The sequence below is a fragment of the Engystomops pustulosus genome, chromosome 8, assembly GCF_040894005.1.
Source record: "Engystomops pustulosus chromosome 8, aEngPut4.maternal, whole genome shotgun sequence".
NCBI classification, from domain to species: domain Eukaryota; kingdom Metazoa; phylum Chordata; class Amphibia; order Anura; family Leptodactylidae; genus Engystomops; species Engystomops pustulosus.
Genome location: NC_092418.1, coordinates 44,944,693 through 44,960,709, shown reverse-complemented (window position 1 = coordinate 44,960,709; position 16,017 = coordinate 44,944,693). Strand labels below are relative to the sequence as shown.

Below are 16,017 nucleotides of genomic sequence, written 5' to 3'. Positions count from 1 at the left end.
TACATATCAGTTTACATACGTATAATTTGTGTGCACTGACATTCACTTACCAGTACAAGCAAACCTTCCAGCAAGTCGGGTATTCCTTAGCTTCAGCTGAATTTGACAAGAGTTGACAACAACGCTGTCATTTGGGTTCAGATTCCTTGAACTGACTATTCCAGGGGCACAGTAGCCCCTCATCAGCAGATAGTTGGTATGAGAAGCTTGGCGAGCCTTCACTTCTATCTTCCGTTTGGTACCCAAATGGTCATCATCTTCATCATCAAAATCTTCATCATCCAGTCCATCTTTTGCAAGGCTGCAGCAAAGTATAAATTGGATCGTAAAAAGGAGACCATAATGTCCACAAAAGTCAGATATTCCCGTGCAGATCTATTAAATACACTACGATAACATAGCAGTTACCTTTTCATGACTTCATTCTCAACCATAGTGCTGTCCACCACTACTATCTGGTCGGGGATTTTCACATTTACAGATATGAACCCCAGAAGCAGGAGGGAGAGGATGGTGACACAATGGCCACCTGGCCCGTCCATAGAAAACACCAGCATGTCCCCTGGAGAATCATTGTTCTGGTCCCCAAAGGAGAAGGAGTCTGCTTTATCTGCGCTACCGCAAGACCTCAATTGTTCCAAGAACTGAAAGGATTCTGTACAAATTGTAGATGGAAAGCGCCACGTAAAGAGCCTATAAGAACAGAAAAGTCTCTAGTAAACCGATAACTAAGCGCTGAAGGCACTGGGCTGTCAAGATATGAGCGAGTATCTCACCTGTAGTAACCCTGAGATAACTGATAGGACATGGGCACAAAAGGTAAAGCACGGTTTTTCTTTGGTCCTAATAAATGATTTCCACGACGGCGATTTACCAACCTCTTCCTCTGAAATTCTAGAAAAGCCTTTCCCAGAACATCATCCCGATATTGTCTGTACATTCGGAATGTCTAGAAACAGATAAAAAGAACCTAAATAAGTGAAATGGGTGGCTATATACCTCCTATTTGCACATGCCCAGTACAGATAGCGCGTATATAAACCTCATGACAGTGTCAAACTTTAAGTGGTCATATCTCTTGAACCATAGCCCCTCGGAATGCTCATTTGGATTGTTTTTCTAGGTGAAACAGAACCACTGTTAAAGTTACAGTAAAAAAGCAGATTTTTAAATACAGAACTCTATTCCAAAGTTTAACTGTACGAGTGGGCATCACTGGTTCTGTTTCGCATAGAAACACAATCCTGATATATTAAAGGGAGGATTCCCCTAGAAATGTGTTTCTAGGTGCCAGGGTTCAGGAGGTATGAATGTTTGAAGTTTGCCTCCTCCTGAAAGCAGGCGGAGCTGCAAAAGACACTTTGCAAAAGTACATGCACCCTCTGACTCTGAACATATAAAATAGTTATGGATTCCCACTATTCATATTTATAAAATATTTTGATAAGGGTTTATACAATTTTACTGCTGATTAAAACATTTTAATGGGGAAAAGGATAAAAAAAACTATTTTCACATTTTTAATTGTCTGCTAATTCTTTAAAAAAATAAAGTATAAATTCTAATAATATGTAAAATGGTTTCAAAGATATCGTCATTTAAATAAGTGCAGAGCAGAACTGCAAAAATTGAATTGGACATTCAGGCACCAATGACACTTGGTCACAAAGAGGGTTTAAAAAAAAAAAAAAGTGCAATGATTGCTAGAGAAGGGCAGTTTTCCCTTATACAGTTTCAGAAATCTCTCCCACAGACATTAAAGAGGACCTATCACCAGATTTTGACCACGCTGACTGAGAATGCCTGCTGATAAAGGGTTACAAGTCCTCCCCATATCACCTAAAATTAGCTGCCAGTGGGGCATTGTACCTTAATTACAGATGTTTTTCTGATATGCAAATCAGCCTTTGTGACTCATGCCTGGTATCTGTGACTCTTTTCTCTCTCTTATAAAGTTTAATTTATTGTCCAGTTTTGATGGGCTTTAATCCTTGTGCTGAGACCCACTGAAAATCCTGGGGAACCTTCAGTATTTCATACAGTGTATTTTGGGCTAATGCCCTTTGGGTGAGGGAAGCTGATTTACCTGAAGAGACCGGCATGTTTTCATCTGCATGTCAGACAGGGCCAGAGTACTCAAGATGAGGTTCTGTAACACCAGCACTTGGATGTCATCCACACTGCACAGACAAAGGGAAAAAAAGAGAGAATTCAGAGATTTACTGAAATGTGGACATGGCCCTGACTAGGCTATGCTTCACCTTCACCATCCACTGATGGCGCACTTTTATAGGTCACTTATGGAGGACCACCTATAAAATCGACGTCACTCCTCTTGGATAGAGGCAAGTGCTCTGGTAGGGATCCAGCCCATCCAGATAGAAAAGAAACACTCAGCACATCTATGTAAATTGCTGAAATCCATAAAAAGCCCATGTAATACTGTGGTATAAACCTTCTTTCTAGAAGGATTGCTGACCACAGAGTTGGAATGAAATAGAATGGCAACACCTGCCGCAATTTGAAGTGTGTTTCATTTTGAGGGTCTATTCTATGGGGCACATTTACTAAGAAAGATAGAAACTTCACTAAAAGTGTGCTGTGTATAATGCTGGGTGCGACCGATTCATTAGAGAACCCGTCATGCAAAATAACCCCCCTAAACTAAATATATTTTCATAAACTGCCATTGGAGAGCATTGCCTCTATCCCTTCATTGTCCCTCTACATGCCTGTAAACCTAAGCAATGAGGTCCTAAAGCTGTATGCAAATGACCTGTGAAATGTCCAATGAAGCATTAGCATATTCAAGCTGTCCACTCTATTCATGAGTGGGAGGCACAGCCACACCCCCTGTGCTTGACTGACAGCCTGTATAATGATGTGAGGCTGTATAATGATGTGCTTCCTGGTGCTGGTGGCCACGCCCCCTGCAGCCTGTGTGTGCATGTGTGTGTATAGGAGAGATACAGCAGCTCCAGGCAGCCATGTTACAGCAGAACATGTCAGATTCATGTGTAGCTGATGTCTGTGTCTCTCACCTGTGTATTAGGAGGATGCAGCATGTCAGCAGATACAGCACACACACTAGCCATGCTTTACTATACATTACACACAGACATGAGCAGGGGGAGGAGAGGGGAGGGGTAACAGGGGTGACATCACTGCCTCTGACCATGTGACCAGCCTCATTTACATGATAAAGAATAGATGATTTTACAATGAATAATGTATGAAATAACTAGATAAAGGCTGGGATGGGATCCTTGTGAGCTGCTCCAACAGGTAGTAGTGACAGGACAAGTGGCAGAGACCTGATGACAGGTGTCCTTTAAGAACATGCACAATTAATCATGAATCCGTCGCAGTCAACCTTTAACATGGGGCATGCAACAAAATGTGCATATTAAATACGGCACTTGATCCGAATCAGTCGCGCAGCTGCACCACAAAAGGGTCACATGTAACACAATAATAACGCAGACACTTCTTAAAGGGGTATTCCCACCTCAGCTACTAAAGTTAATTTAATCCCTTATCCCCGCAAAACATTTCTTCAATGCATTGTTATTTAAAACAAATGACCTTTTTTCCCATAACAGTGTAAATGTGACATAGCTGCCCCCACGTAACTGCCCTCTATTATCACTAGATGCGCCCACTGCCGCTTAGAATGAGATTCTCTGAACCTGCCAGGGATGTGTGAACGTGTATAGCTAGCGCATGCGCAGTTCACATATACCTTGCTCGATCAGGACAGCTGCTGGCCATGCGCTGTATCTTCACAGCAGTCCTGGTAGACTTAAAAAGTACTCTCACTTCTGCTGGTAGACTCCCTGTCAGCTAAAAACTATAAAGAATAAGCAGTCAGCGAGTGACAGCCGCTCAGCTACAGCACAATACCTGTTGAGAACTTCTAAACTCTTCTCCTGATTGTATTCATCGCCAACAGCCAAAACACGGAACCTGACAAATAGAGAAGGTGTAGTGGAAATATTCCAGTTATCTGTAGGTTACAGGACTCTCATATAAAGTATAGCGTCCACACAAGAGGTTACCTGTGAAACAGCTCATCGACAGTGTCTGGAATTTCATACATTGGGTTACCCAGGGCTGAGCTGAACTTCAACTTCAGCCGCTCCACAAATTCTTTAAACTCAGCCGCGCAAACCTTTGTCAAGGAAAGAGAACCGGATTTTACTTTCCAGGGAATGATCACAATGATAAAGCAATAAAAAAAACTTGGATTCTGTGAATTCTGTTTGCACAAAGACTCATCTTTATATTTAAAGGAAATCTACCACCATGTAGGAAGGATTGTAATCCAAGCACACTTACACGCAGGTATGTGCCCCCCTCTGGCCGGATCCACTCTTCTTTTAGCTTCATTTGCCCCGATTTTTACCAAACCCCTTCCCGCCGGAGCCCTTTTTCATTTTTCACTCCTCACCTTCAAAAATCTAAATCTAGAACTTTCCAAGTAAACAGGCTTGTTTTCTGCTTAACAAAGTGCACTTCACAGAGATGGTATTTAATATCCCATAATAGTCAAGCTCTGCATTCTTGATATGTAGAGTGAAGCCTCCTGTCTTTTACCTCATCAGCCAGACATTCTTGTTCATAAAATGGCCGCAGATGGAGGATCATTTGATCTCCATCTGTTCATGAGCAATCACCAAGCCAGGACCTTATGATGTTTTTCAATGTCCTGGCATAGTGATTGTTTGTGGACACTTAGAGATCACATGACCCTCCATCTGCAAGTGTCCACAAACAATCACCCTGGCAGGACATTGATCTTATATTCAGGAAAACCATCATAAGGTCCTAGCAGGGTGATTGCTCATGAACAGATAGAGATAACATGACCTTACATCTGCAGCCATTTTATGAACAAGAATGTCTGGCCGATGAGGTAAAAGACAGGAGGCTTCACTCTACATATCAAGAAAGCAGATCATGACTATTATGGAATATTAAATACCATCTCTGTAAAGTGCACTTTGTTATGCAGAAAACAAGAATGCCTGGGTGATGAGGTAAAACACTGGAGGCTTTTTTCTACATATAAAGAAAGTTATAACTCCCAATTATATCGCAATGCAAACGCTCAGAGAAAGCAGAAAGGCATATATGCATTGCGGCTGTAATGTGCTTCTGTAACCTGTCTGTAGTGAAAATGAGGTCCCTGGTGACAGGTTCCCATTAAGGGGTCCCACTGCTAAATCAGTTCATTAGCTCCTTCGTTCTCAGAGAGCTTGAACCCAACCATCATGAATGTGATGCCATGATAACTCTTTTAATATTAGTTGATTCAATACAAGACATCTAAATGTGTTTCTAAGTGTAGTATTAATGTTTCCCTCACTATTGGCTGGCTTTTTCTGGTTGGGGGATGTAGGACACTGCTGTGTAGAACCTTTCCTGCACTATATTTAAGTACCAATGCAAAGTCCGATAAGCTGCCCCAGTCATACCATTGACAATACAAATCTGTCCCACTCATGTTGTTCTGTGCGGCACAAATCATACCTTAGGATCATCATAATTCTCTTTCCTGTTCATAAATTCATCACAAAGTCCCTTATCCTGGTACACCTCTGCCAGGCAGACTCTGGAACAAAATGGAATAAATAAGTATATCTTCTACCCATCCATATCCATTTGTCAAGCTCATTTCATGCAGGGAGATCACTTGTGATATGTCTCTAGGTAAGTACCACAGCAGAGCTTGCTTTCACACTATATAATAAATGAGTATATAGTACTATACTAGTAAGCAGAGTTTCATATATTAAATATGTGCACTTAGCCAGAACTATATGGGTCGTACAATGAAAATCATGTGCAAAAAAAAAAAAAAAAAAGGGACTTGGACACGGTTTATAATTGTGACTTTTTACATAGGACCTTGGCTATAAAAGGATTAACTTATGCCCAGGTAAGCCACACATAAGATCACCAGCAGAGAGCAAGGATGCCAGGACTGACTTGTAGTTCAGGTAGGTCTGTGGGTTCTTGATGATGTATCGAGCTCTTCTGCCGATGGAGTGGGAGGTTTTGTCCAGAGACTCCTCCATGCTGGCGTGCATGATATCTCTCACAACTTGCCAGGGAACAAAGGGTCTTTTCACCTAAGCAACAGATAAAAATGCTATCAGGACAGGGCATTTCTCCTGTGCAGTAGATTGTCGCTGCAGCTCTGGCTGTGAAGGGTTACCTTTCTGTTTAAGATGTTGCTGGCTATGCGGCACAGCATTAGTAACCCATCTTCTTGGGAAGTCCAGGCCACTCGCAGACGGGTCATTCTCTGCAGCGCACTCTGGTCCGCCTCATCGTGATATCGGTTTCTCTTGTTTTTATCTTCATTTGTTTCCTCTGAGGATGGAAACCATAGACATGACATTTTGCTGCTTGTATACAACACAGGATAAAAATCTGAAGCTGGATCTAATGTTCAGTACAATACGGCAGAGTTCACACAGACGTGTGGATTTTTATAACAACAAGTGATGGACATGTGTCTTTTTTCCATCATATAAACTATGTAAGTGAAATGTTAGTTTTGGCCAGAGTTACCCTATAACCAAACTTACTCCTCAACTTCTTTGCTTTTGGCTTTTTCTCACTTTCTTTCTTTTGCCTTTTTCTCTTCTGGCCTCTCCCACCTTGAACGCGCTTGTTTCGTGTCGCTGTGGTTTCCTTTACCATCTGAATATCCTCTCCAGTATCCGCCATGGATATATCGCCAAAGTACTTCTTGTTGTCACCTGAACCCCAATAGAGACAGATAAGATTTAAGGATTAAATGGGAAGCCATAAAATGGAATTATTTTTATGGTGTGTAATGTTCTCTATTAGGCAAATGAGTCAACAAAAATATTAATATTATGTTTAATTATTACAGTTCTGTACAGAGACTTCTGCACACAATCTATATACTTCCTAGCACAACACGACAGCACACACATAAGAGTTAGTCACTAAATAAAGACCGCTGTATATATTGTTTAACGTATCAATGTAGCAACAGATATAATATAGGAGCCAACATACACAGCAAAATATACATATAATACAGAAAATCACAATTGCACTTCTGTAGACATTTCACCCCTCTTCACAGGGTACAAGTGTCTGATTGGTGGGTGTCCAAATATTGGGACGCATGAGAATGGAAGCCCGCAGGATAAGGGTCTATGGTGGGAATACTCTGCCCACTGTGAACTGATAAGCAGCCCCTACTTTCCAGCATCCCTTAGGGCAGTGATGGTGAACCTTTTAGAGATCAAGTGCCCAAAATGAGACCCAAAAAACACTAGCTTTTCCCAAAGTGCCCACACAACAATTTAGGCAGTAACAAACTTATTGTTTCCAGAATTTTGGAGCTCCAATCCGACCCTATCCACACCTTTTCATTCTTCAGACAGGACCAAGCAGAACAGAATGGGTCACTTTAAAATAGCAGGGCACTACTTGGACTGCCTGAGACTGCAGGAAGATGCCATGTCTGGCAAACTCTGAGCCTGGGAGACAGCTCATGTGCCCACAGAGAGGCCTCCGAGTGCCATCTCTGGCACCAGTGCCATAGGTTCGCCACCACTGCCTTAGGGGACGAAGAAGCAGTGACAAGCACTTCATTGATGGAGCCACATTTTCCATATCTCATAAGTTTAGTTGTGCCAACTACCATTGCAGCCAATGTAATCCAACATAAAATACTAGAAATATATGTGCTTCACCTTTACCATTGATTACCGTTACTACAGCATCATGTGATCAGGATACATTTATACAGAATACTTTTTCATGTTACCTCTTGACCCCAGAGGTAGATTATGCTTGTTCAGGAAGGTTTGAAGTCTCACAGTTAGTCCTTCTTTTGTAGATGTATTCTACAAAGTAAGAAATAAAGTACAATGAGTGCAATGCTCTCAAAAATGTGCATAAAATGTAAAAGTAATTATATGCTTTAAGGTAAATTAGGGTTCTGAGTATTACAAACCAACCTTCCTATTGTCTATAATATAGCTGATCCAAATCCAATTTCGTTTTAGATGGCTGAAAAAACTTGAGTCGAGTCCTCCAGCTCCTAATCCATCTCCAGGAATAGTTCCATCATCTACCACTTCCCTGCTGCCCCTGGAATGGAAAATAATAGGCATCTGCTCCTCTGTTTATAATCACACCATTTATTCTTACAACCAACCACAGTAGGAAGGATCACGAGCAGGGCAAGCTCTATATAACCAAATATTCCCCATACTGCTCTGTTCCCTCTCTCACAGCATGCATCTCACAGAAGCTAAAGACTAATATGTTTCTTCATCCACCCAGTCTAGAAGGATTAGTAGATACTTTTTCTAGACCCAATGTTAGAGAGTCTACAAGGGAAATGGAAGGATAAGCTACTAATAGGTGAGACAGTGAGTCTCTTGGATATATAACACATCTTTATCTACCGACATGTTACCTAACTATATGTACACTTGTAACCAGGAAGATAAAGACATACGGGATACTCTCCAGAATGCTACATTTCTGCTCCAGATTTGGTCTATCTTCTTGCTCTGCCTCCACATCTTGACCCAACATGTTTTCATCTTGAGAACTTGTTTTCTTTCCACGAGGAAAACGGACAACACCTATAGGAAAGTATATCGTAAGTATGTTACAAGCACATTCACATTTCTGGATATCTAGCACACCAAGAACATGGCTTACCTAATGGAGTGTTCAGACATACAAACTGCAGATCAAACCAAAAATTCTCCACATGTTGAAAACTTCCTAAAGTGTACAAGCGCTTCTCAAAACAATGACTTGCCCGTGCAATATTGTAATGAGGGTCACAAGTCGTCGTATCTAGAATGGTTGCATTCTTCCTCACATACACAAATACCTTAGGAAGAAAGAATAAGAATATTATAAAGTGTTCCCTCAATTATTCTTCCCTCCCTAAAGCCCCATGGTTTTGGGTCATGGGATGACTATTCACAAATGATTACCAAACTGTGGAGGATATTGAGAACAATGTAGAGACAGGGAGGAAGTCCACCCTGCACAGCCCATCTTTCTTGGTGACAGTGAAGGTAGGAGCACAACCCTGGAAGCAAATCTGCTATGTGACTAGGATGATCACTCCTGGAAGTAGAAGGGCCGTGATCACTTGGGAAAATATACAGAAGAAAAATGTCTGCTCGTTTCAGAGGACTATTGTAACTTGTCGAAGTATGAAAAAAAGAGTTATTGGAGCCAGAAGAGGATTTTTTTTGTGCAGGAGGTTTTAATTTTTGTAAATGGGATCAAGGGAAAAGTTTACAGAAGAAAATTGTCTGCTTGGTTCAGAGGACTATTGTAACTTGTCAAAAAAGCCATTTGCCAATGTGAGGATCGGACAGGGGTTTGGCCTTCATGCTGCGGAGAATATGGGGGCACAGCTTGGAGCGGAAGGGAAATCAGCTAAACCCGGAGGACTGAAAGGCTTCCTTGCTTTTCCTCCAAGTTGCAAAAGAAGCGCTTCCCAGATGATCCCTCACTAATGAAATGCCCCCATGCAGGCTCCCCTGACTAATGAAATGCCCCCATGCAGGCTCCCCTCACTAATGAAATGCCCCCATGCAGGCTCCCCTCACTAATGAAATGCCCCCATGCAGGCTCCCCTGACTAATGAAACGCCCCATTTAGGCTCCCCTGACTAATGAAACGCCCCAATGCAGCCTCCCCTGACTAATGAAATGCCCCAATGCAGTCTCCCCTCACTAATGAAACGCCCCAATGCAGTCTCCCCTCACTAATGAAACGCCCCAATGCAGTCTCCCCTCACTAATAACCAATGAAGCCTCCCCTTAACTAATGAAATGCCTTATTCACCCTCTGGTGCTCCTCTTCCCTCTATGTATGACAGCGCAGCAGACATGCATCCATGCGCTCTGCCCATGCACACACTATGAGGTCAGAGGTCATGGACAGCTTTGTGGGCAGCACAGAAAGAATCGAGTCTATGGAATTGGGCTGTAACTTGGCCTGATCCCAGGGACTGCACACAGTCCAGCCGCGCAGTACCTGTAATAGTCAATACAGTTATGGCACAGCTGTTCAGTGGACGAGACAGCACTGTATTACATATTTCTATATAATGCAGGGACTCCCATCTACTGCCCTGTATCTTGGCCCGATCCCATGGCCTTCACATCTTCACCTGCATGAGCAGGAAGCCGCTGGGAGAAGAGCAACTGCCAGAAAGTGAGTATATGGGGGACATTAATTTCATGAATTATGAAATGTGTCACATGGTCTTCATGAATCTGGCGCCCCTTGCGCGGCTTTGGCAGAATGGACCATTTTTTGGTGCACTTTCTTCATACTTCACAATTGTGACACACATTCTAACTGAGCAATAACACCCTTCTGGTGCACATAATTTCTGTCTTGTCGGACACAGTACAGCCGCAACGTGGGCCTGTGTCTGGTACTACAGACCTTTCACCCCCATTGTTGTGGGTCTTTGTTGATGGCAAAGCATAAGATTTGCTGAGAATCTTATGATCCAAAAAAGGAGGCCTTCAGAGGTCCATTTTACAAACCATTATTACATCTAATAGGACCTCTAACAGGCTGCGGCCAACTCTATCACCCCATTATCATCCTGCCCAAAATAAGGGAAGGTGTAAGGCAAATAAACAGAAACACTGCAATGTATTTCACACCTGATCTTTTTCTTGAAATTTTTCTGTTGAGCCAAATTGCAGAAGGCCCATGCAGTTTAATTTCTGCAGCCCCTGAAACACCGAGAAGACATATCTCCTAAAAAATAATACAAACATAGGTGAAACATTGTATTTCAGAAAAGTCCTGTGGAAAACGAAGAACGTTTTTTAGTTTTTATGCTAAATGAAAAAAAATAAATAAATAAATTTGACCTTTATGTAAAATTTTCAGTGCTGTGATCTACATTTAAAACAGAAATACATTGATCTTATACTTCTGACTCTGGCCACTAAGTCTTGTAATACAGGCAGTCCCGGGGTTACGTACAAGATAGGGTCCGTAGGTTTGTTCTTAAGTTGAATTTGAATCAAAATTTTTTGCTGTAATTAAGGATTATCCATAAAGCTTCATTACAGACAATTTTTAGCTAATTATTGTAGTCTGGGACTATAGTAAAGCATCCAGATAGCTTCACCAAAGGTCAGAGGGGTCTGTCTGTAACTATGGGTCGTTTGTAAGTCGGGTGTCCTTAAGTAGGGGACTGCCTGTAGTCTGTTTATTATTTCATTAATTCTTCACCACTGTCAGAAATAATTTGAAAGAAAATATTTCTGTTGCAGGATCAAATATTCACAATTATTTGAGATCATATCTTAAATATTACCCCTCCCAGTACAATGACTTTGGTCCAGGACTAGAAAACTGTAGGGTCCACGGTCCAAAAGACTGCAGTAAAGTAAATGTTTAAAAGCTGCTTAAGCCAGTTCAGGCAAAATAGCATTAATAGCCCTCAGTATATGGCCTCCTGCACACGAAAGTGCACAGCCCGTGAAACAAGGCAGTCCTCACAGACTGCACAGTTTTTAGAGACAGGGAGTCCTAGCATCATAACAAAATATGATGCAAAGACTCCCCGTCTGCGGGCCAGTCCGTAGTAACTATTAAAGTGCCAGCATTGAAGTCCAGTTGGTAAAGTGGATTACACAAACATTTGCTATTGAAGTTAAAGAGTTGGTCCCTTTAATTGGACATCCATTGAAAAATAAAAGCAGACAGACAGAGAGGCAAACATGAACAAAAGTTACCACATACCTTTTATACAGCAGCTGTTGTCGCATAGATCTGGGTAGGTATCGGATTAATGTGTGCTTTTTGATTGGATCATCTAAATAGTCCTCTAGGTTATCGACCTGAAAGATATATAAAACAGCATTATGTACCGAGCAACAGAAACCCATATAAAAGAGAGTATGAGCGCAGTCCCTGCGCTAGGACCTGTATCTGAGAGAAGGTTTATAGAATATCTTGCGTAAAAGTGACTGTCATTGGCCCGAAGACCTCCTAGCGCATCTATGTGGACGAAATGAGTTAATTCAATTCTTCTCTGTTACCAGCTAGTTTATAAGAATAGAAGCCGTCCTGACCAAGAAAGTTTGGGGACCATCGTGTAATTCTGGTATAGGCAGTCCTCGGGTTACGTACAAGATAGGGTCTGGAGGTTTGTTCTTAAGTTGAATTTGTATGTAAATCGAAACTGTATATTTTATAATTGTAGATCCAGACAAAAAAACGTTTGGCCCCAGTGACAATTGGAGTTTAAACATTTTTTGCTGTAATGGGACCAAGTATCATCAATAAAGCTTCATTACAGACACCTTACAGCTGATCATTGCAGGTTGGGACTATAGTAAAGCATCCAGAGAGCTTCAGCAGAGGTCAGAGAGTTCCGTCTGTAACTATGGGTTGTCTGTAAGTCGGGTGTCCTTAAGTAGGGGACCGCCTGTATTACTTTTTATACTGTTAATGCTTACACGGTTCAGTCCTTTGGGAGTTAAGCGCTTTTTCATGATGGGTATGGAGTGGAGGGAATTTAATAATTCGGTATGGGGCCTATTGAACCATCACCAGATTTGCGTGCTAAAGCTTTATGCTCATTATGTATTTGGATATAATATTGTACTGCTGTGATTTGTTTAACTCTTCATTGCTGTATTCTTTTGAATATTTTACTGCAAATGAGTTTGCAAAAAAAAAGTGACTTCAGAGGCCATTTTCACTTTTTGGGTTTCTATTTTTACTCCCAGTCCTTGTAAACTGAAAAATAAAAAAGTTAAAGCTTTTTAGAGCAGTGTTAGGGCTTGTTTTCTGTGTGACAGCGTTTCGTATTCCATGCCGGTTACTGGAAAGCTGAAAAAATTCCAAAAGCGATGAAATTGGGGAAATTTGAAAAAAAAATGTAAACATTGTGTCGCATGTGACACAATTATGGTGCAGGCAATTCTAAGCAGTTTGTACTAGAAAGAATGTGCAAAGTCTGACAGAAAGCTGATAATAACCAAATAACTTTTTCATAATATGGCATACGGAGGTTTACAAGTCATTTTTTGCAGGGCGGGTTTTTAATGTTTTCATTGCTACCAATGACCGATAGGGGAGAAATGTGTCACTTTTTATTATGTAATAGCCCCATGTGTTCTTACATATATTTTCTTGTTGCATTGAAATCTTCTTTTAATGTGTCTCCAAGCATAATCTGCTGATTTACATCACATAATCCTAAGCGTGGATCACCAGCGAGTTCTGCAGTAAACTCCGGGTCTTATAACACTGATCTTAGTTAATTTCAGAAATTAATGTTGTAATATATTACATAGGAGGAACTGTAGATTGTAAACTGCAGTGCAAATGGTAAATTTTAGCCATCTGTACCATTATTGGTCATTTCTGTGCTGAATTTTACCTTGTAGCTGACTTGAATGATTTGAATGAAGATGGAGAGTGGTAGGCAGAGTAGTATATCACTGACGAGAACCCAGCCTGGTCCATACTCAGAGTGGATAGTGGAAGGCGGCACATACCTCACCCATGATGCTTCATCTACATAGACTGAAAAAGATACAGAGTGATATACAGCGTCATTAGACAGCACTGCTGTGCTACACATAGGGATGAAGACTCGTATGACATGTTACCTGTTTCTGTGCTCTGCTCTGTTCCTCCCTCAGACACATACTGTAACACTTCATCCGTTTTACTGCTTGGATGCAAGTTCGTACCCACGCCTGCTGTGCTCCCGCTCGCAGGATTGCCATCCTCCGTGGGGTGGCTGTCTGGTGGCATGGTACTGGTCCCTGCGTTGCTATCAGTTCCTGTGGACTGCTGCTGCGTTTTGCGGAGCGGGTGACCATATACAATATACCACAAAAACATGTGAGTTATTTTTAAGCGTGGCATTTTAGGAAGATACCCAAGTGTGCGCCCAAGTCCAGGAACTGTGGAAGGAAAAAGATGAGGAAAAACATAGTATAGTATCATAGTATATAAGGCTGGAAAAAGACAAGTCCATCAAGTCCAACATTTAAGAATTAGATAAATGTTTTTCCCCATAACCCGTGATATTTTTTCTCTCCAGAAAGTCATCCAGGCCTCTCTTGAACATGTACATAGAGTCGGCCATAACAACCTCCTGCGGCAGAGAGTTCCACAGTCTCACTGCTCTTACAGTAAAGAACCTTTGTCTATGTTGATGGTAAAAGCGCCTCTCCTCTAGGCGTAGAGGATGCCCCCTTGTCCTGGTCACAGGCCTACGTATAAAAAGATATTTGGAGAAATCCTGCCCGTTCAGGTATTTGTACATTGTAATAAGGTCAGTCCTTAGACCTTATTTCCTAAACTGAATAATCCCAAATTTTGTAATCTCTCATTATATTCTATTCCCCCATTCCAAAAATCTTGGTTGCTCTCCTCTGCACCTGTTCTAGTTCTACCATGTCCTTTATATATACCAGTGCCCAAAACTGTACACAATATTCCATGTGTGGTCTGACCAGGGATTTGTATAAAGGCAAAACTATGTCCTTATCATGAGAATCTATTCCTCTCTTGATACATCCCATAATTGTATTTGCTTTTGCAGCAGCTGCCTGGCTCTGGTCACTAAATATAAGTTTACCATCCACCAAAGCCTTTTTTTTCAGCTTTTTGTTTTTTTTTTAGGCTGGACAGGGGGCAAGCGCTGGCTTTATAACTGGGAGGGGGCAGGCGCTGGCTTTATAACTGGGAGGGGGCAGGCGCTGGCTTTATAACTGGGAGGGGGCAGGCGCTGGCTTTATAACTGGGAGGGGGCAGGCGCTGGCTTTATAACTGGGAGGGGGCAGGCGCTGGCTTTATAACTGGGAGGGGGCAGGCGCTGGCTTTATAACTGGGAGGGGGCAGGCGCTGGCTTTATAACTGGGAGGGGGCAGGCGCTGGCTTTATGCTGGGGGCTACTGGTTTTATACTAGGGGTAGGGGCTGGCTATATACTAGTGAGACTGTGACCAATGTATTTCCCACCCTCGACTTATACTCGAGTCAGATTTTCCCAGTTTTTGTGTTAAAATTAGGTACCACGGCTTACACTCGGGTCGGCTTATACTCGAGTATATACAGTAAATCAAATGTTACAGTACAAAAATTCCCCCTTTCTTGGGATGGAAAGGACTTGTGTTGATCAGGCATTTATGATTCAATAACGCTCTATCAAATGTTGCAAGCATAGGTACTGCAATAAGTTTACATACTGAAATTGTATAAAGGTTCTTTATGTTTGTTCTTAAGTTGAATTTGCATGCAAGTCGGAACAGATATATTATAATTGTAGCTTCAGGCAAAAATGTTTTCTTTCTGTTCCAGTAACAAGTGGATTTTTAAAATGTTGTGATGACATGGGAACTAGGATTATCAATAAAGCTTAATTACAGACACCTTACAGCTCATCATTGTAAAGTAAAGCATCCAGAAAGCTTCACCAGAGGTCATAGTGCATAAAGTGGTCCATCTGTCGGGGGCCACCTGTAGTAAGAATATTACCAAACTGCACAAAATTGGCTAAGACCAACTTTATAATATGAGGGAGGATACAGACATACAAGACACAACAAAAGGGGGGCGGGGGTAAAAGATGTGGATAGGGAGGAAAAAGATCTCTCTGTATCCTAGGTGCCCACTCCAAACATGGTGCTGCCAGCAGTCAACCAGGTGAATGGGGGTCAGAAAGTACACAGAGGGGACCAGATTGCACGTCCCATCATTACAGGCAAGTAGTACCTCCATGTTCATGATGGAATCAAGAGATTCTATCCAGTGCACCCTGAAAGCGTCCTCAGTAGACCTCTATAGTTGAGGAATTATCTTCCTAAGGCTAAATTCACACGATGTATCGGCGCTGCGGAGATGAGCAGGGGATGAGCGCTGCTCACCCACGCCCCTCTCCATAGGGAGATACAGCGCACGGCGCCGTATCACGGGGAAAGATAGGACATGTCCT

The 16,017-nt window shown here is 42.0% G+C and overlaps 1 protein-coding gene across 3 annotated transcripts in view; it reads right to left on the bottom strand.

Annotated features, from left to right (window-relative positions):
* GTF3C1 (general transcription factor IIIC subunit 1) overlaps positions 1-16,017 on the bottom strand; it is a 61,260-nt gene that overhangs the window by 16,573 nt on the left and 28,670 nt on the right. For all 3 annotated transcript variants that reach the window (XM_072120792.1, XM_072120793.1, XM_072120794.1), the window contains 18 exons: positions 13,683-13,982; positions 13,451-13,596; positions 11,803-11,900; positions 10,710-10,806; positions 8,725-8,902; positions 8,516-8,645; positions 8,010-8,142; positions 7,817-7,895; positions 6,597-6,770; positions 6,221-6,378; positions 5,992-6,134; positions 5,533-5,614; positions 4,059-4,171; positions 3,904-3,966; positions 2,087-2,180; positions 777-949; positions 409-693; positions 51-301 (listed from right to left, as the gene is read on the bottom strand). In XM_072120792.1, coding sequence (XP_071976893.1) covers positions 51-301; positions 409-693; positions 777-949; positions 2,087-2,180; positions 3,904-3,966; positions 4,059-4,171; positions 5,533-5,614; positions 5,992-6,134; positions 6,221-6,378; positions 6,597-6,770; positions 7,817-7,895; positions 8,010-8,142; positions 8,516-8,645; positions 8,725-8,902; positions 10,710-10,806; positions 11,803-11,900; positions 13,451-13,596; positions 13,683-13,982 — 2,697 coding nt within the window. The remainder of the gene's footprint in view (positions 1-50; positions 302-408; positions 694-776; positions 950-2,086; positions 2,181-3,903; positions 3,967-4,058; positions 4,172-5,532; positions 5,615-5,991; positions 6,135-6,220; positions 6,379-6,596; positions 6,771-7,816; positions 7,896-8,009; positions 8,143-8,515; positions 8,646-8,724; positions 8,903-10,709; positions 10,807-11,802; positions 11,901-13,450; positions 13,597-13,682; positions 13,983-16,017) is intronic.